Below are 18,707 nucleotides of genomic sequence, written 5' to 3' on the forward strand. Positions count from 1 at the left end.
TCTGTCATTACCTGTCTCTCTCTCTCTCTCTCTCTCTCTCTCTCTCTCTCTCTCTCTCTCTCTGTCTCATTGTGTCATACAGATTACTGTTAATTTATTATGCTGATCTGTTCTGTACGACATCTATTGCACGTCTGTCCGTCCTGGAAGAGGGATCCCTCCTCAGTTGCTCTTCCTGATTGTTTTTCCCTGTTAAAGGGGTTTTTTGGGGAGTTTTTTCTGATCAGCTGTGAGGGTCATAAGGACAGAGGGATGTCGTATGCTGTAAAGCCCTGTGAGGCAAATTGTGATTTGTGATATTGGGCTTTATAAATAAAATTGAATTGATTGATTGACTCACTGACGCTGAGCTCAGCTGACAGTCAGAGGGAGGTCCATCTGTGTCATGTGACCAAATATCACGTTTTACTGTGACCGTCCCGACATACACCTGTGTAGTGATGATGATGATGATGTTTGATCAGACTCACCTGTGTAGTGATGATGATGTTTAATCAGACTCACCTGTGCGTTTAAATTTATGTTCGGTGAAGTTAACGAAACCGTTTCCTGCTCTGACAGCTCGTCTGAGTGGCGTTACATCAGCGATGAGGACAGAGAGCGTCTGAGTCATCGCTCAGAGGACGGAGAGTTCTGGTAAAATGTTGTTTTAACTCCAAACTACCTGAACTTCATCATCACATCCTGTGTGTGTATGTCAAGTGAATCCCTCTGCTGTGTCTTCCAGGATGTCTTTCAATGAATTCCTGAGACATTACTCCCGGCTGGAGATCTGTAACCTGACGCCCGACGCCCTGAGCGATGACTCCATCTCTAAGTGGGCTCTGTCCAAGTTCGACGGCAGCTGGAGGACAGGATCCACCGCTGGAGGCTGCAGGAACTATCCCAGTGAGTGATCCTGTCAGGCAGAGAGCAGGTGGTGTTCACTCGAGTTTTTGACCTTTTCTTTCCAAACGGCAGACACATTTTGGACGAACCCTCAGTTTGTGATCAGGCTTGATGAGGAGGACGATGACCCGGACGACGGAGAGGAAGGCTGCAGCTTAGTGGTCGGTCTGATCCAGAAGAACCGCAGACGTATGAGGAAGATGGGAGAGGACATGCAAACGGTTGGATTCGCCATCTATGAGGTGAGACAGCGACTTGTTGTACGTTTTGTCTCTGTTTCGTCCCGACTGTTTACGCTGTGGTTACGACGGCTCAAATCTGCCTCCCAGACAAATTGTTGACGTTTAACTCCAGGGTATCAGGTTCCTTGCTAGGAGGCATCTGAACCTGACCAGACAGGTTCTCAGTGGGTGTTGTTCCTTCGCCAGGGCTGTCAATGTCTCCGATCCTGCTTGTGATATTCATGCACAGGATCTCAAGGGTCAGCTGGGGGGAGGAATGAGTCTGGTTTGGAGACCTCAGAATTGCATCTCTGTTCTTTCATCACACCGTGACCTCCAGCATGACCTGGGGCAGATTGCAGAGTCAGCTCCTCCCAGTCTGAGGTCATGGTTCTCTGCTGGAGAATGGTGGATTGTTCCCTCTGGGTTGGGACAGAGTTACTGCCCCAAGAGAAGGAGTTCAAGTATCTCGGGGTCTTGTTCACGAGTAAGGGTAGAATGGAGCGGTGATGTGGGCGCTGTGCTGGACTGTCGTGGTTCAGAGGGAGTTGAGCTGGAGGGCGAAGGTTTTGATTTCCTGGTCCATCTCCGTCCCAACCCTCACCTATGGTCATGAGCTCTGGGTAGTGACTGAAAGAATGAGGTCACAGATACAAGCGTCTGAAATGAGTTTCCTCTGTAGGGTGTCTGGGCTCAGCCTTAGAGATAGGGGGAGGAGTCAGACATCTGGAGGGAGCTCGGAGTAGAGCCGCTGCTCCTTCATGTTGAGGTGGTTCAACATCTGATCAGGATCCTCCTGGTCCAGCTGGTAGGAGGCCCCGGGGCAGACCCAGAACACACTGGAGGGATTATAGATCTCATCTGGTCTGGGAACACCTCGGGGTCCTGCAGGAGGAGCTGGGAAGTGTTGATGAGGAGAGGGACATCTGGGGTGCTTTACTCAGCCTGCTGCCCCCGAGACCTGACCCAGAATAAGAGAAAATTAGATGGATGGATGATTTACAAAAGTCTCTGTCTCTGTCTTTTCGGCCCTATGGCATCATGTGACGGACCAGGAAGTTGTCGTTGCATGGTTTGGGCAGGTCCCCAGGAAGTGTCAGGCATTTTCATGGTGGCCAAACAGTGACATCACACTGTCACCTGATGCCACTGAGCCTGAAAAGAATTTTTCCCCTTGACTTACAATGTGAAAGATACGTCTGTAAATAAGCGGATACATCTGAGAAATTGCTTTTTTCACTGTCAGGATTTGATCCATTTGGTGCGGTAACATTTGGAAACACTAGAAGAGTTGAACGATCGGGTCATTTATCCCCATTCAGGTTAGCTGAGCACTAAACAGGCTGGTGAGGTCTATAGTACCTCTGCTCTATGGGCCTGATGATGTGGAGGATCCAGGTTATTTAATACCGGCAGTTCAACGGGTTTGGCTTCATGCACCACTGAGCAACCTTCATAGGAATGAATGTGGTCCCTCCTCTGGCGCTGTATCCAGGTCGATTTTTACATCCATGGGTTCGGCTACCATGTGTCCAGCGCTGTCCCTGGGAAACGTGGTCAGTACAGTTGGTCCACGGGAGTGGCTCTAAGCTGTGAGGTCACAGGATCTCAGGTTGTTCTGTTTATCAGAGTTTGATCCGTTAGGTCGTGTTCGAGTTGTCTCAGACAACAACATGTTTGTGTCGTCAGGATTTCAGACAGTAGAACTTCTGACGGAGTGAAGGTTTGTTTACTTTTCTTCTTTCTTCTGTTCCAGGTTCCTGATGAGGTACGAAGGAGATCAGCTGCTCACTTCCTGCTGCTCAACATTTTACACCTTTAGCTGCAACACATCCAGTCTGATGATTTACTGTCTCGCCTGTTGTCTCTGTCTTATCTACTGTCTCCCCTGTTGTCTCTGATGTCTCGCCTGTTGTCTCTGTCTTATCTACTGTCTCCTCTGTTGTCTCTGATGTCTCGCATGTTGTCTCTGATGTCTCGCCTGGTGTCTCTGATGTCTCTGATGTCTTGCCTGCTGTCTCTGATGTCTCACCTGTTGTCTCTGATGTCTCACCTGTTGTCTCTGATGTCTCGCCTGGTGTCTCTGATGTCTCTGATGTCTTGCCTGGTGTCTCTGATGTCTTGCCTGCTGTCTGATGTCTTGCCTGCTGTCTCTGATGTCTCAACTGTCTTATCTGCTGTCTCACCTGTTGTCTCTGATGTCTCGCTTGGTGTCTTTGATGTCTCACCTGCTGTCTGATGTCTTGCCTGCTGTCTCTGATGTCTCAACTGTCTTATCTGCTGTCTCACCTGGTGTCTCTGATGTCTCGCCTGCTGTCTGATGTCTCAACTGTCTTATCTGCTGTCTCACCTGTTGTCTCTGATGTCTAGCTTGGTGTCTTTGATGTCTCACCTGCTGTCTGATGTCTTGCCTGCTGTCTCTGATGTCTCAAGTGTCTTATCTGCTGTCTCACCTGGTGTCTCTGATGTCTCGCCTGCTGTCTGATGTCTTGCCTGCTGTCTCTGATGTCTCAACTGTCTTATCTGCTGTCTCACCTGTTGTCTCTGATGTCTCGCTTGGTGTCTTTGATGTCTCACCTGTTGTCTCTGTCTCATCTATTTCCTCTGTCTCATCTGTTGTCTCTGATGTCTCGCCTGCTGTTTCTGTCTCATCTTTTGACTCTGTCTCATCTGTTGTCTCTGATGTCTCGCCTGCTGTTTCTGATGTCTCAACTGTTGTCTCTGATGTTTTAACTGTTGTCTCTGATGTCTCAACTGTTGTCTCTTATGTCTCGCCTGCTGTCTCTGATGTCTCACCTGCTGTCTCTGATGTCTCACCTGCTGTCTCTGATGTCTCGCCTGCTGTCTCTGATGTCTCACCTGCTGTCTCTGATGTCTCACCTGCTGTCTCTGATGTCTCGCCTGCTGTCTCCCTACAGTTCTGTGGTCAGAGGAACATCCACCTGAACAGAAACTTCTTCCTGCGTCACGCCTCCGCCGCTCGTTCTGAAACCTTCATCAACCTGAGAGAAGTGTCCAGCCGCTTCGTTTTGCCGCCTGGCGAGTATATAATCGTCCCGTCCACCTTCGAGCCACAGAAGAACGGAGACTTCTGTGTGCGAGTCTTCTCAGAGAAACAGGCCGACTTCCAGTAAGTTTGATTGAAACCGTGAGACACTGAAAACGTCCACAGGTCAGATGTGTCTGAGTCACAGCAGCAGCCTCTGGTGGATGTCAGTGGAACTGCAGAGTCATTAACGTGGTCTGAGTTCTTTTGTTAGAACTCTGCAGCAGCTCATTTGATTTCTGCTTATTTAGATTTTATAAACTGGAAACTGATACAAAACAATGACCTTAAATTTTTGAATAATAAATGAGTTTGATGTCTCACGTTTGATTTCCTGCAGAGAGCTGGACGACCCCATCGAGTGCCGAGTGGAGAAGGTGAGATTTGATGGGGGGTCTGACTAACAAACGTGTTGCTGGTTGGACAGGGGTCCAACTGTCATGGAAAAGCTGGAAAGATCACATTCTAACAGTTTCACTACACAAAACAACATTCCAGGCCTTGAAAAGTCCTGGAATGTTGTTTTGTGTGGTGAAACTGTTACAGTTGTCCTCCACAAACACTAATGTTCCATTTGCTGTAACACAACATCCAATTTAGTTTCTGTAGCTGTCAACGTAACGTTACTCAAATACGTGTGTGATGTTTTGTTTATGATCACGTTCTTTCCTCTGTGTTATTCCTGGCGTTCTGTCTCTCCCTCCATGTGTGCCGGCTCGATTAAATTAAGTTTGAATAGTTTGATATGTTTGAAAAAGGTCTGACAAGTGGGGCAAGGAAAAGAATTATGGGTCCTTGAAAAGTCATGGAAGACTTTTGAATTGTTGTCGGTGACGGTGTGGCAGCGAGGGTTGGAGAACTAACAGAGGGCGAGATAAGCAACCGAGCTTCGCTAACAGAGAGCTTTATTTTCAATCTGTCAGTTAATTAAAGGACAAAGCCTGACGAGGCGTCCGCTGTCAGTTTGTAAAGGTGAGCCGCCTAATAAGGTGTCCAATGAAGACGCAGTGACATCACCGGCTCCTTTCTGAAAAGTTCAGAGATTTTCTACAAGAAGCGCTTGGAGCGTTCGCACAAAAAAGCCGAAGCGCTCTGAAAAAAAAAAAAGAAGAAGAAGTTGGGTGGACGCGTTTTCCCATGTGCTCTCTGCTCAACTGAAAAAAAAGACACTGGTGACCAGAAAAAAAGCTGCGTGGACGCCGTGGACTGAGGGGGACACATGTCACCAGAGATCATAATCTGCTGTTAATGGATGATCTTTGATCTGATGATCTTGTCGTCATGTGTCTGTACCTATGTTTGTAAATAAAGGAGCTGTATGTAAGAATGTGGCCAAAACGGTTACTGTACTCAAAATCAAAGTACTGCCGCAAGTCGTGTCCGCCCCCCCTCCCCTACAGATTCGAGGTTGCTGGACAGCGGCACGCTGGAGACTGATTTGTTCTCCCACGGGCGGCTGCCGTGGCAGGGCTACGTCACCGTGTCCTTGATCTTAGGTTTTCCAGCGGACCGTTCGAGCAAGTCCGGCTTCTCTGCTGCTAACGCTGCTGCCAGGATACAGCTGAGGAGGAGCCGGCTGCTAATGCTATGTACCGGGACACTAATGCTGCTTGCCGTGCTGCTGTAGCTCAGTCGTATCTGTAACTGATGCTGAGACTCTACTGACTGAGTGACTGGTAGACGGCGGTGGGTGGCGCAACAGGCCAAAACACAAATTCAAAACATAAACATGATTTGCAGACTGTAAATTTTTTTTTAAATGCGAATATTCTGGCTGTACTATTGTTGTCGGTGAGATCAGTATGTTATATGAACATTATTCCTTAGTCTCTGTGACATATTAGGAGGATTTTATGACTATTTGCTTTAGATTTCTTACATATAGCTCCTTTAATTTGTGGTGTGTCAACTTGTTTCAGATCGAGATCGATGAGGGAGATGTGGACAGTCGCTTCAGAAGTCTGTTTGGACAGCTGGCAGGAGGGGTGAGCCTCTCACACACACACACACACACACACACACACACACACACACATCATACGAATCACACACAGTGTGAATGAACCCAGAAGATCTGACGCTGAAACGTCTCTGTGCTGCAGGACTGTGAGATCTCAGCCTTCGAACTGCAGAGGATCCTCAACAAAGTGGTGACCAAACGTGAGACACTTTTTAACCTGCAGCCTCAGGTGTATCAGCAGGTGTGAACAGTGCTCAGGTGTATCAGCAGGTGTGAATAGAGCTCAGGTGTATCAGCAGGTGTGAACAGTGCTCGGGTGTATCAGCAGGTGTGAACAGTGCTCACCTGTCTTTCTCTGACAGGTCAAGACATCCAGACGAGCGGCTTCTGCCTCACGACGTGTCGTAACATGATCAACATGCTGGACGTATCCTTCCATCACAGATGAAGTTGACAAATAATCTAAACCAGATGCTTGTTACGTCTTCGTTAAAGAAATCATTAAAATAAACTCTGACATCATCAAATGATTCAAAGAGAAAATAATCAACAGATTAATGAAAATATTTGTCAGTTCCAGTGTTAATAAACGTGAGTTTGTGGTTCAGGTGAGAACTTGTTCAGACAGCAGGAACCAGAGAAGTAGTTCTTTTCTGCCGCAGTGGCTGATGGGTAAAATAATACAAGCGTGAACGTCAGTGTCACTTCCTGAACGGGGGCTGCAGAAGGATGGCAGCGGTAAACTGGGTGTGGTGGAGTTCAAAGTGCTGTGGACCAAAATCGAGAACTACCTGGTGAGTCTCAGATCCAGAACCTGGTCTCAGGTCCTCTTTTGTGTGTGTGTGTGTGTGTGTGTGTGTGTGTGTGTCTTTTGTGTGTGTGTGTGTGTGTGTGTGTGTGTGTGTGTTTGTGTGTTTTACCTACAGCAGGCGTCAGTCAGCAGGTGGAGTCTGACACTGACGCTCAGTGACGTCCTGCTGTGGGCGGAGTCAGCAACAAGACAGATTTTACACACCTAAGATATCAGTATCAGGTAAAGTGTACGATACACTGAGAGTGTTTTCACCCCTTCACCTTTCTGTCAGACAGCCTGTTCAGACTGGGAAGCTGTTAACAGCTCCCCATCTCTGCTCTCTTCACAGCCAGACTGTATGTGTCACTGGGAGACTTTGGTGAATCTGAATGAGGCCTGTAAAACACCAGAGTCTCCCAGTGACACAGACACACCCACTGACCAGCAGCTCATGTTCATCACTGGTGTTGTCAGTGAAGAGAGAGAGAGCCATATTACAGCTTTATTTCCCTGTTAGAACTCACTGTGTGACAGAAAGGTGAAGAACATTGTACACTTCAACTTTTAGAGTGTAAAATCTGTCTTGTTGCTGACTCCGCCCACAGCAGACATCAAGGTGAAGCTGTGGAATGATTCGGACATTGATACTGATATTTTTAGTTGGGACGTTTTGTTACAGAGCTAATCAGCAGTGTAAAGATCAGACCAAATGTCTCCCCTTCTGCTCCTGAGACATGACGTTAAATCATTATGATGTCACAGTGACCTTTGACCTTTGACCACCAAACTCTAATCAGTCCCCCGCTGGTTCCAAGAGAACATTTGTGCCAAATTGAGTGAAATTTCTTGAGGCCTTCTTAAGACACAGCCTTCATGAGGATGGGTCAGACGAACAGACCAGCAGCTATTGGCTGCTAGTGTCCTGTTACTTCCTGTTAAGTGTCTTTGACACATGAGCTCTAACTGTGTCTCTGTGTGACAGAAAATTTACAGAGAAAAGGACGTGGACAATACGGGGACAATGAGCTCAGCTGAGATGAGGACGGCTGTGGAGGAAGCAGGTAAACCCTTTCAAAATAAAACACTTTCTGTTGTTTCCTCAAAGACACTTTTCTTCATCAGGACATTTCTTAATCACAGAGGCGCTTCGTCTGTCTGTCTGTCTCTGTGTGTCTGTGTCCTCTGACCTGTGTCTCTGTGTCTTCCAGGTTTCAGTCTCAACAACCCGCTCCATCAGGTCCTGGTGGCTCGTTACAGTGAACCAGATCTCACCATCGACTTCGACAACTTCGTCAGCTGTTTGGTTCGTCTGGAGAACATGTTCAGTAAGTCCCCACTGTCCTCACAAACCACACTATCCTCACAGGATCCACTCTAACTCATGATGATGATGATGATGATGATGATGATGTTGTTTCCTCTCCTCAGACTTGTTTGACACTTTGAACAAAGATGACTCAGGAAACATTCAGCTCAGCCTGTTGGAGGTACGTTTCTCTCTCTCTCGCTCACACACACTGTTACGACCCCGGCTCTTAGACAGCAACATAGAGGAGTCAGACAACGTGTGTAGCAATTAAAGTAACATTTATTGCACAAAAGGAAACAAAGGATAACCAAAAGCTGAAAATGGAGGCTGGTGACAATGCAGCTGGCCAAGGCTGCATGGTGGAAGAGAGAGAGTGGGTGGAGCTTGTTTGGGCTTTTAAAGACCTCCCAGCAGGTGCCAGAGATTAAGAGGGAAACTATAGGGGAGGAGTTTGATTACCTGAAAAACAAAAAGAATCAGATTTGGACATAAAACACACACACACAGAGTTTGCACCAAGAGATGATTTAACATGAGTCTGATGTGGTTCTCCTCCAGTGGCTGAACGTGTCTCTGCTCTGAGGAACCAGGACCAGGCTGATCCCGGACCTGATCCCAGACTGGAGCTGAAACACTGGAGTCTGGTTCATATATTCTACAGTAATCACGAGGGAGAGGGATGTTAAAGACACAGAGACAAACTGGTCATTTCTTATTACTTCATTAACATGTTATAATCACATGTTTATTAGTGTTTACACAGCTGTTAATTCTCAAAGCAGACATTAATAAACAACTACATTATGTTCTGTTATTCATCAGTTATTACATGTTGGGATTGCTTCTATTTATGGTTAGATGTGTTCTGATTGGTCCAGCAGATTGTTTCTATACTTCATCATTAGGTCATTTATTGTTTTGTGTTTGCTAGAGAAGCTGCTTCACACCGGATGCCTTAATAACACCTGTGTGCACTGTTATAAACATGTTATTAATGCCTTAATAACACCTGTGTGCACTGTTATAAACATGTTATTAATGCCTTAATAACCACCTGTGTGCCCTGTTATAAACGTGTTATTAATGCCTTAATAACACCTGTGTGCACTGTTATAAATGTGTTAATAATGCCTTAATAACACCTGTGTGCCCTGTTATAAACATGTTATTAACGCCTTAATAACCACCTGTGTGCCCTGTTAAAAACGTGTTATTAATACCTTAATAACCACCTGTGTGCCCTGTTATAAACATATTATTAATGCCTTAATAACCACCTGTGTGCACTGTTATAAACATGTTATTAATGCCTTAATAACCACCTGTGTGCACTGTTATAAACATGTTATTAATGCCTTAATAACACCTGTGTGCACTGTTATAAACACGTTATTAATGCCTTAATAACCACCTATGTGCCCTGTTCTAAACATGTTATTAACGCCTTAATAACCACCTGTGTGCCCTGTTATAAACGTGTTATTAACGCCTTAATAACACCTGTGTGCAGTTATACACGTGTTAATAACACCTTAATAACCACCTGTGTGCACTGTTATAAACGTGTTAATAACGCCTTAATAACACCTGTGTGCACTGTTATAAATGTGTTAATAACGCCTTAATAACCACCTGTGTGCACTGTTATAAACGTGTTAATAACGCCTTAATAACCACCTGTGTGCACTGTTATAAATGTGTTAATAACGCCTTAATAACCACCTGTGTGCCCTGTTATAAACATGTTAACGCCTTAATAACACCTGTGTGCAGTTATAAACGTGTTAATAACACCTTAATAACCACCTGTGTGCCTGTTATAAACGTGTTATTAACGCCTTAATAACCACCTGTGTGCACCGTTATAAACATGTTACTAACACCTTAATAACCACCTTTGTGCCCTGTTATAAACATGTTATTAACGCCTTAATAACCACCTGTGTGCAGTTATAAACGTGTTAATAACACCTTAATAACCACCTGTGTGCACTGTTATAAACGTGTTAATAACACCTTAATAACCACTTGTGTGCACTGTTATAAACGTGTTAATAACACCTTAATAACCACCTGTGTGCCCTGTTATAAACGTCACCTTAATAACCACCTGTGTGCCCTGTTATAAACGTGTTACTAACACCTTAATAACCACCTTTGTGCCGTTATAAACATGTTATTAACGCCTTAATAACCATCTTTGTGCCCTGTTATAAACATGTTATTAACGCCTTAATAACCACCTGTGTGCAGTTATAAACGTGTTAATAACACCTTAATAACCACCTGTGTGCCCTGTTATTAACGTGTTATTAACGCCTTAATAACCACCTGTGTGCACTGTTATAAACCTGTTAATAACACCTTAATAACCACCTGTGTGCCCTGTTATAAACGTGTTACTAACACCTTAATAACCACCTTTGTGCCGTTATAAACATGTTATTAACGCCTTAATAACCACCTTTGTGCCCTGTTATAAACATGTTATTAACGCCTTAATAACCACCTGTGTGCCCTGTTATAAACGTGTTAATAACACCTTAATAACCACCTGTGTACACTGTTATAAACGTGTTAATAACACCTTAATAACCACCTGTGTACACTGTTATAAACATGTTATTAATGCTTCAATAATCAAGACAATAAATGAGTGAATCAGTTTGAGCAGTGATTTATTGTGAAACAAAGAAATGCAAAGTTCAGATTTATAAAATATTGTCAGGTATAAATAATAAACCTTCACACCTGACTGTATTGTCCAATAAGAAGGACCTGACTGCAGCTGTGGGCGGGGCTTACAGTCACCTGTACCTTTACTGGGGTGCACTGATAGCATGTCACAGGACGTAGAATCATGCTAAATGTTTCTATGATGAATTATAAATATTGTGAAATTATTTGAAAACTCTGATTGGCTGACAGCAGCAAAGAGAAGCCCCGCCTACCAACCAGGCCACACCCTTTGCTCCCAAACAGACGTCTATAATAATCCCACGTCTTGCCCCCTGACTTCCTGTTCAAACAGGAAACAGTCCCTCTGTGCAGCAGGTACTTGACCCTCTCAGCTTCCAGCAGGATGATGTCATCTCTTGCTTTATGACCTCATCGCTGTATTTTCTGCCGAGCAAACTCCTCTGCCCACCTCAGAGCCTCAGTGATGTCACTGCTGCTTCCTGTTCCCTTGGCAACCAGCGCGGAGCCCCCGGCGCTCCCCCCAAGGTGATGACATACCGCCACCGCCCAATCAGAGGCCAAGAGGGAGGGCGAATCCTGAGGAGAGAGAGAGAGAGAGAGGACAGCCAATCAGACGCTTTAAACGAGGCCTCGCCCCCTCTGTGGTGTCACTGTCAGGTGTGTCACTGTTACCTTGGGAACCTGGCAGGCACACAGAACCTTCCCAGAATGCCTCTGGTGAGCGAGCAGCATCACATGACTGAGAGGAGCTGCGGCGCTCAGCTGATTCACCGTCTTCATCACAATCTGACAGGGAACAGCAGGACAGGTGTGATGTCATAGTGATGTCATGAGACTACAGTTTGTTACCAGACAGATGCATGATGATGAATGATCTCACCGACAGAGAGTTCGTCTCCACCAAGTCCACCTGCAGATCCTTCCTGCCGTTCTTCTCCAGCAGCGCCTGAGCTCTCACCGCAGCCTGTGCAAAGCATGATGGGAAAACACACTCAGAGCAGCAAACATGGAGGAGCGACACAGATCCTCACCTGCTGATAGAATAACTCACCTGTAACAGTTTTATACCATGGAATCATTCTTTCTATCCGCATACGATCGTCCTGCCTACACTCTGTTGTTTGATGATGTCAGAGAGTGTGACATAAGCGTGTTCTCTGATGATGTCAGAGAGCGTGACGTAAGTGGAATCTCTGATGATGTCAGCAGAGCAGGGAGGTGAGGGGAGGGGCAGTCCTACACAGAGCGTATAAAGAGGCCAGACAGACTCAGGCGGGTTTATTTCCTGGACGTTGACTCTGAATCACCTTTTCTTCTTCTACTTTAAATGTTTAACTCACTTTGTGTCGTCCTTTTTTTTCTTGTGTAGATACAGGAGAGTGTTGATGACTTTGTCTTGAAGACATTACTTTTTATAAAGAGATTTAAATTTAATCAACAGAGGACAGGAGACACTGTCTCACGTCCTCCAAATTAGAGCAGGTGTCTGCAGGTGTCATGACCCTGTTGGTCAGTCTGTCTGCTCTGCGTCACATTCTGCTGCAATAAAAATGATTAAAGATGAAGAGACCTAAACTTTTATCTCAGGAGGTAAAACTGACACTGACAACGTTTCCTTTGGGGAAATAATCTGCAGTTGGAATAAAAGGTAATAAATCGATATTTATTTTATGACAATACTCAGCGTATGGTGAAGACATCGTATCATGATTCCCACCCATCGTGTTTAGAGGCAGATCCCAACTCGATCTCGATGTGTAATCCAGATATAGACACCAGGGACCGTTAGACGTTCCTTCTTGTTCCACATAGTCAGGTGACATCACTAACGGGCTTTCCCTGACAGCGAGGCCTCGCCACGCTGAGGGCGCCGATTAGTAGCAGCGAGGAGGAAGTGTGCGCGTCCAGCCAAGCGGCCAATTCTCCATCTGAGACCAAAATAATGAGGGTGACCAGTAACTAACACCCTGTGTCCAGCCCCCCACCGAAACCTGCACCCCCAATGAAAATATTTGTCTCAGTAACAGGAAGAGGGCGGTACGACAGAAAGTCTCCACCTTTTGGTTAAGTGCCCACGTAATGTTAAGGTGAAGGAGCGGCTCTGTCTCAGGGACACCTCCAACTTCCTGTTCAGTGGTAAAAGATAAGAACGGAGGCGCTGCCTTTGTCAAGAGAAGTAAACGTTGCCATCTTGGTTCGTACTTCAGCGCCTCCGTGTTGTTTACACTCCTCAAAATGTTAACGCACAAGGTGATTGGTTGATGCGCTTATTCAGTGTGTGAAGGTGTTCCCACTGTGTGTGAGAGTCACAGCGTTTCTCAGGTGTGTGTGGTCACCTCTCTGGTCTCCAGTTTCCTGACGGTGGTGTTACTGGTCCTCTGCAGAGCTCGGAGTCGACTCTGCAGCTCTCTGCGCTGCCACTGAGGGATGGGGGTGTTATCCACAGCCTGACAGACAAAGCCCAGGGTCAAACAGCACTGAAGAGGCACACACCACATGTTCTATCATCCTCGCAGCAGCTGCAATGCACCATGGGTACTTACATCAGAGAGGACTCCGATCTCCTTGGCGAGGCACTGAGCGGAGTCAAGGCTGGAGGGGGTGGAGCCTGCTACTCTGGCGGACAGAGAGTCCACATCCTGAGACAAAACCTGCCCGTCCTCTCGAGCCTGAAGACAACATGACAGAGTCCACAACATGATACTGTGGTTTCAGCTGGCTAAGCTAACGTTAGCTTGTTAACATCAATACTGTTTGTTAGCCAACGAAGCAACATACTCTATTAAACACACATTAAACACACACTAAACACATTAAACACATATTAAACACACTAAACACACATTAAACACAAAAACACACACTAAACACACATTAAACACAAAAACACACACTAAACACACATTAAACACAAAAACACACATTAAACACACACTAAACACAAAAACACACATTACACACACATTAAACACACGTTCAACACACATTAAACACAGGTTAAACACGTTAAACACACACTAAACACACACTGAACACACACTGAACACACATTAAACACACGTTAAACACATTAAACACAGGTTAAACACATTAAACACGTTAAACACACACTAAACACACACTGAACACACACTGAACACGCACTAAACACACACTGAACACATTAAACACACGTTAAACACATTAAACACAGGTTAAACACAGGTTAAACACAGGTTAAACACATTAAACACGTTAAACACACACTGAACACACATTAAACACACGTTAAACACATTAAACACGTTAAACACACACTAAACACATTAAACACACACTAAACACATCAAACACACATTAAACACACACTAAACACATTAAAGGGTTTTTTTTGGGGAGTTTTTCCTTATCCGCTGCGAGGGTCATAAGGACAGAGGGATGTCGTATGCTGTAAAGCCCTGTGAGGCAAATTGTGATTTGTGATATTGGGCTTTACAAATAAAATTGATTGATTGATTGAAACACACATTAAACACACGTTAAACACACGTTAAACACACGTTAAACACATTAAACACACACTAAACACACACTGAACACACTAAACGCAGATTAAACACATTAAACACACACTGAACACACATTAAACACACGTTAAACACATTAAACACGTTAAACACACACTAAACACAGATTAAACACATTAAACACACACTAAAGTTTAATTACACATAGATGTAAAGAAAAGACAGGACACGGATGTGAAAAGTTGAATGTTTGTCTGTTAAAGAACAACAATCAGACATGGAGGGAAAATTAAATAACTGAACAAAAGTTTCAGACTAAGAAGAAAAACAACATCGTCAGGAGCTCGTTATCCTGAGAACACTTTATAAAGTTTAATTCGTCATGTCTCATTATTTCTTGACTTTTATATAAAGATATTTTTCTCTGCCTGCTCAGCGCGCTTCCTGTTGTCGTTTATCTTCTTGTATTTTTCTGTTCAGTGTTGGCTCAGTTCTGCTGTCCTCTTCTCTCCTGGAGGTCTGTTTGTATCAGTCTGTGACGTCTCCACCTCTCCTCACTCATTTCTTTGTTTTTCTGTTTTACTTTTTTGGTTTTGGATAGATTTACATGTACAAACCAAAAAATAAAATAAACATGACCATTGGTGCTGATTTATCCAACAATAAACAATCTAACAATACAAAGTGTTTTCTACAAGGCCAGACTGATGCAGGAGCAGCCAGTGAGCTAATGTTCCCTGAGCTAATGTTAGCCGGCTAACTGTCACGTAGCTTCTTTACATGGATCTGCTGTCGATTGCTTCGTAACGTCGGCTGATTAACTCTCAGTTAGCGACTTGGTATCACGGAGCCAATGGACCAAACCAAATACAGGAACATTAGATGCTAATGTTATTCTGAATATGACTTAAATTTATTTTCCAGCCTTCGAACAACAGGATGGCGCTCAGTCACTGCTGTGGCCGACGCCCAGGACTGCGATTTTATGAAAGTTATTAATTAAAAACATTATCAATTATGAAGCATTTTTGAACAAGGTGAAATGTGTTAGTTTGATCAGAATAAATTAAATCTAGTGTAAATAAATGACCATTAAACACTTTCATCTGCAGAAACAAAAATGACAGACTCATGACGATCATTAACAAAAATACAGAGAAGCTGCGTCCCTAAAATAAATCCCTGTGGAACACCCTCGTTATTAATAAAATAATATGTTACGAAATGAAACAATCTTAAATTGTTATGGAAAGTTAAATAATTCCTGTAGAGAAACGTTAAGTCTTCAATCAATAAAAACTGTCTCAGTGTGAAAATTAAAGTTCACAGCTGTTATCAGGAGTTACTGATGCTAACAGTTTCCCCCTGCTTCCAGTCTTTGTGCTAAGCTAAGCTAACCAGGCTACTGGAGGTAGGTCTGTGCTGGACACACAGGTGACAGTGATGTCATGATGACTTGGAGAACACACGGATGGTTTACACACGTTATTACTGACCAGTGACGCCTCGCGTCCCGTCACAGCGATGATGCGACTGATTCCTTTCACCAGCTGTCTCTCAGAAACTATAACTAGGTCCTTGATGGCTCCAGTCTGCAGCAGGTGGCTGAGCACACGCACGCACGCACGCACGCACGCGCGCACACGCACGCACGCACGCACACACACACACACACACACACACACACACACACACACACACACACACACACACACACACACAATCGGGTTATTTACCAGCACAGCAATGATGGTGTAACATCCTGCTGAAATGTTGCCTCAGCTTTGTGTTGGATGTGTTGCTAAGCGACAGCTGCCTCACTGTTAGTACCCTCTGTAACACTGTCTCTTGAAGGCGTGATTCCACGCTGTTATTTTGCCTCACCGTTCTGTATGAAACAACCAATCACAGAGTGAGGAGACAGAGGTGTCTCACTTCAAAGCCAACAGCGGATGTAGTAACAGCTCTGAAACATCTGTATAAACAGGACATAACTCAAGACGAGATCATGGACAGGTGAGACATTTTGATGATGTGTTATGTGTGTGACCGACCACAAAAGATTTAATAAGCAGCTGTTAGCAGCTAACTCAAAGGAGAAGAGCAGAAGCTGTTAGCCATTAGCAGCTAACTCAAAGAAGAAGAGCTGTTAGCAGCTAACTCAGAGAAGAAGAACAGCAGCTGTTAGCAGTTAGCAGCTAACTCAAAGAAGAAGAGCAGCAGCTGTTAGCAGTTAGCAGCTAACTCAAAGAAGAAGAACAGCAGCTGTTAGCAGTTAGCAGCTAACTCAAATAAGAACAGTAGCTGTTAGCAGTTAGCAGCAAACTCAAAGAAGAACAGAAGCTGTTACCAGCTAACTCAGAGAAGAACAGCAGCTGTTAGCAGTTTGCAGCTAACTCAAAGAGGAAGAGTAGCAGCTGTTAGCAGTTAGCAGCTAACTCAAAGAAGAAGAGTAGCTGTTAGCAGTTATCAGCTTTAGCATTGTGAACACTACGAAAAAGTTGGTTGGCCCTCTCTTGAAGAAAGGCGCAAGGGACATTGGCTTTTATGTATCATTAAAGCCCTTCTTGGCAGATTACCACCTTACATCACTAATCTATTGGAGTGGAATTCTGGCACTTACATGACCCGCTCATCTGATTTGTTACTCCTCAAAGTTCCCCAAGCTTGTACTGAACTTGGTAAAACTGCATTTTCCTATAATGCCCCGAGCTCATGGAACACCCTCCAACACACTCAGAAGATGGAAACATTTCCTTCTCTTGCAGAGTTTAAGACTTTAATTTCTGAACATTGTGTTTCTAATTGTATTTGCTTTAAATTATTTTTTATTCTTTCTTCTTTTTCTTCATTGTTCTCTTTCGTATTACATGTATGTGTTATTTTGTTTTAATGTGCTTGTAAACTCGACGGCATTGAAAATGAGGGCAACCTCAATGTCCATTCGAGAATAAATAAAGCTGAGAAGCAGCTAACTCAAAGACGAAGAACAGTAGCTGTTAGCAGTTAGCAGCTAACTCAAAGACGAAGAACAGTAGCTGTTAGCAGTTAGCAGCTAACAGGAGCTCTTTAACCTCTGAGCAGAGACAAGATCAGCTGCCATATAACAGGGACGCTAAATGATTGTTATTGACACATTGTTATGTGATGTCATTGTTATTGTTCACAAAGAGCTGCTGACACGTATGATATATGTCACACTAGAGGCTGACGCTGTTGTGTTACATGTCACGCCTCTTTTGACTCTGTGAACTCAACATGCTGTCTGACATCACACTCTGGAGCCACACGATGCAGCCGTCGTTTGGTTCTGTGTAAACATGTGAGGACAGGAAGTCGTAGCGGCTCTGTGGCGCCATCTCTGTGTTTAAAGGCTGTAACAGGTCAACAGGTGTGTTTCTGTCTCACGTTCCGCAGCAGAGCTCCACAGACGTCTCTCTGTCGGCCTGATCATCCACCAGGTCACAGACCGGCACCGCCACAGACACTACCCGAACAGGGTCTGGATACACCTGCAGGAAGAGAGAGATGGTCAGTACACCTGCAGACACAGAGACAGAGACAGAAACACAGAGACTGAGACAGAGACAGAGACAGAGACACAGAGACTGAGAGACAGAGACAGAGACAGAGAGATAGAGAGACAGAGAGACTGAGACAGAGAGACAGAGACATAGAGACTGAGAGACAGAGACAGAGAGATAGAGAGACAGAGACTGAGACAGACATAGACACAGAGACTGAGACAGAGAGACAGAGAGAGAGAGACAGAGAGACTGAGACTGAGACAGAGACACAGAGACTGAGANACTGAGAGACTGAGACAGAGAGACAGGGAGACTGAGACAGAGAGACAGAGACAGAGAGACTGAGACAGAGAGACTGAGACACAGAGACTGAGAGACTGAGACAGAGAGACAGAGACACAGAGAGACAGAGACACAGAGAGACAGAGACACAGAGACTGAGACAGAGAGACAGAGACACAGAGAGACAGAGACACAGAGACAGAGAGACTGAGACAGAGAGACAGAGACACAGAGACTGAGAGACTGAGACAGAGAGACAGGGAGACTGAGACAGAGAGACTGAGACACAGAGTAAGAGAGACTGAGACAGAGAGACAGAGACAGAGAGACTGAGACACAGAGAGACTGAGACACAGAGACTGAGAGACTGAGACAGAGAGACAGAGACACAGAGACTGAGAGACTGAGACAGAGAGACAGGGAGACTGAGACAGAGAGACAGAGACAGAGAGACTGAGACAGAGAGACTGAGACA

At 44.8% G+C, this 18,707-nt stretch overlaps 2 protein-coding genes across 2 annotated transcripts in view; one reads left to right on the top strand and one right to left on the bottom strand.

Annotated features, from left to right (window-relative positions):
* The window catches only part of LOC126390582 (calpain-2 catalytic subunit-like), a 31,308-nt gene extending 21,030 nt beyond the window's left edge, over positions 1 to 10,278 (top strand). The window contains exons 7-20 of the mRNA XM_050044958.1: positions 562 to 636; positions 728 to 888; positions 961 to 1,130; positions 2,866 to 2,877; positions 4,028 to 4,239; positions 4,496 to 4,532; positions 6,075 to 6,140; positions 6,258 to 6,315; positions 6,478 to 6,542; positions 6,841 to 6,909; positions 7,891 to 7,969; positions 8,117 to 8,233; positions 8,337 to 8,395; positions 8,776 to 10,278. Coding sequence (XP_049900915.1) covers positions 562 to 636; positions 728 to 888; positions 961 to 1,130; positions 2,866 to 2,877; positions 4,028 to 4,239; positions 4,496 to 4,532; positions 6,075 to 6,140; positions 6,258 to 6,315; positions 6,478 to 6,542; positions 6,841 to 6,909; positions 7,891 to 7,969; positions 8,117 to 8,233; positions 8,337 to 8,395; positions 8,776 to 8,799 — 1,204 coding nt within the window. The 3' untranslated portion in view covers positions 8,800 to 10,278. The remainder of the gene's footprint in view (positions 1 to 561; positions 637 to 727; positions 889 to 960; positions 1,131 to 2,865; positions 2,878 to 4,027; positions 4,240 to 4,495; positions 4,533 to 6,074; positions 6,141 to 6,257; positions 6,316 to 6,477; positions 6,543 to 6,840; positions 6,910 to 7,890; positions 7,970 to 8,116; positions 8,234 to 8,336; positions 8,396 to 8,775) is intronic.
* Positions 10,279 to 10,878: 600 nt separating this feature from the next.
* The window catches only part of aars2 (alanyl-tRNA synthetase 2, mitochondrial (putative)), a 27,526-nt gene continuing 19,697 nt past the window's right edge, over positions 10,879 to 18,707 (bottom strand). Inside the window, exons 16-22 of the mRNA XM_050043459.1 lie at positions 17,832 to 17,935; positions 15,920 to 16,028; positions 13,461 to 13,586; positions 13,254 to 13,364; positions 11,798 to 11,881; positions 11,590 to 11,703; positions 10,879 to 11,493 (exon numbers count right to left, since the gene is read on the bottom strand). Of these exons, the coding sequence (XP_049899416.1) occupies positions 11,326 to 11,493; positions 11,590 to 11,703; positions 11,798 to 11,881; positions 13,254 to 13,364; positions 13,461 to 13,586; positions 15,920 to 16,028; positions 17,832 to 17,935 (816 nt within the window). The 3' untranslated portion in view covers positions 10,879 to 11,325. The remainder of the gene's footprint in view (positions 11,494 to 11,589; positions 11,704 to 11,797; positions 11,882 to 13,253; positions 13,365 to 13,460; positions 13,587 to 15,919; positions 16,029 to 17,831; positions 17,936 to 18,707) is intronic.

Source organism: Epinephelus moara, chromosome 5, assembly GCF_006386435.1.
Source record: "Epinephelus moara isolate mb chromosome 5, YSFRI_EMoa_1.0, whole genome shotgun sequence".
Lineage (NCBI taxonomy): Eukaryota > Metazoa > Chordata > Actinopteri > Perciformes > Serranidae > Epinephelus > Epinephelus moara.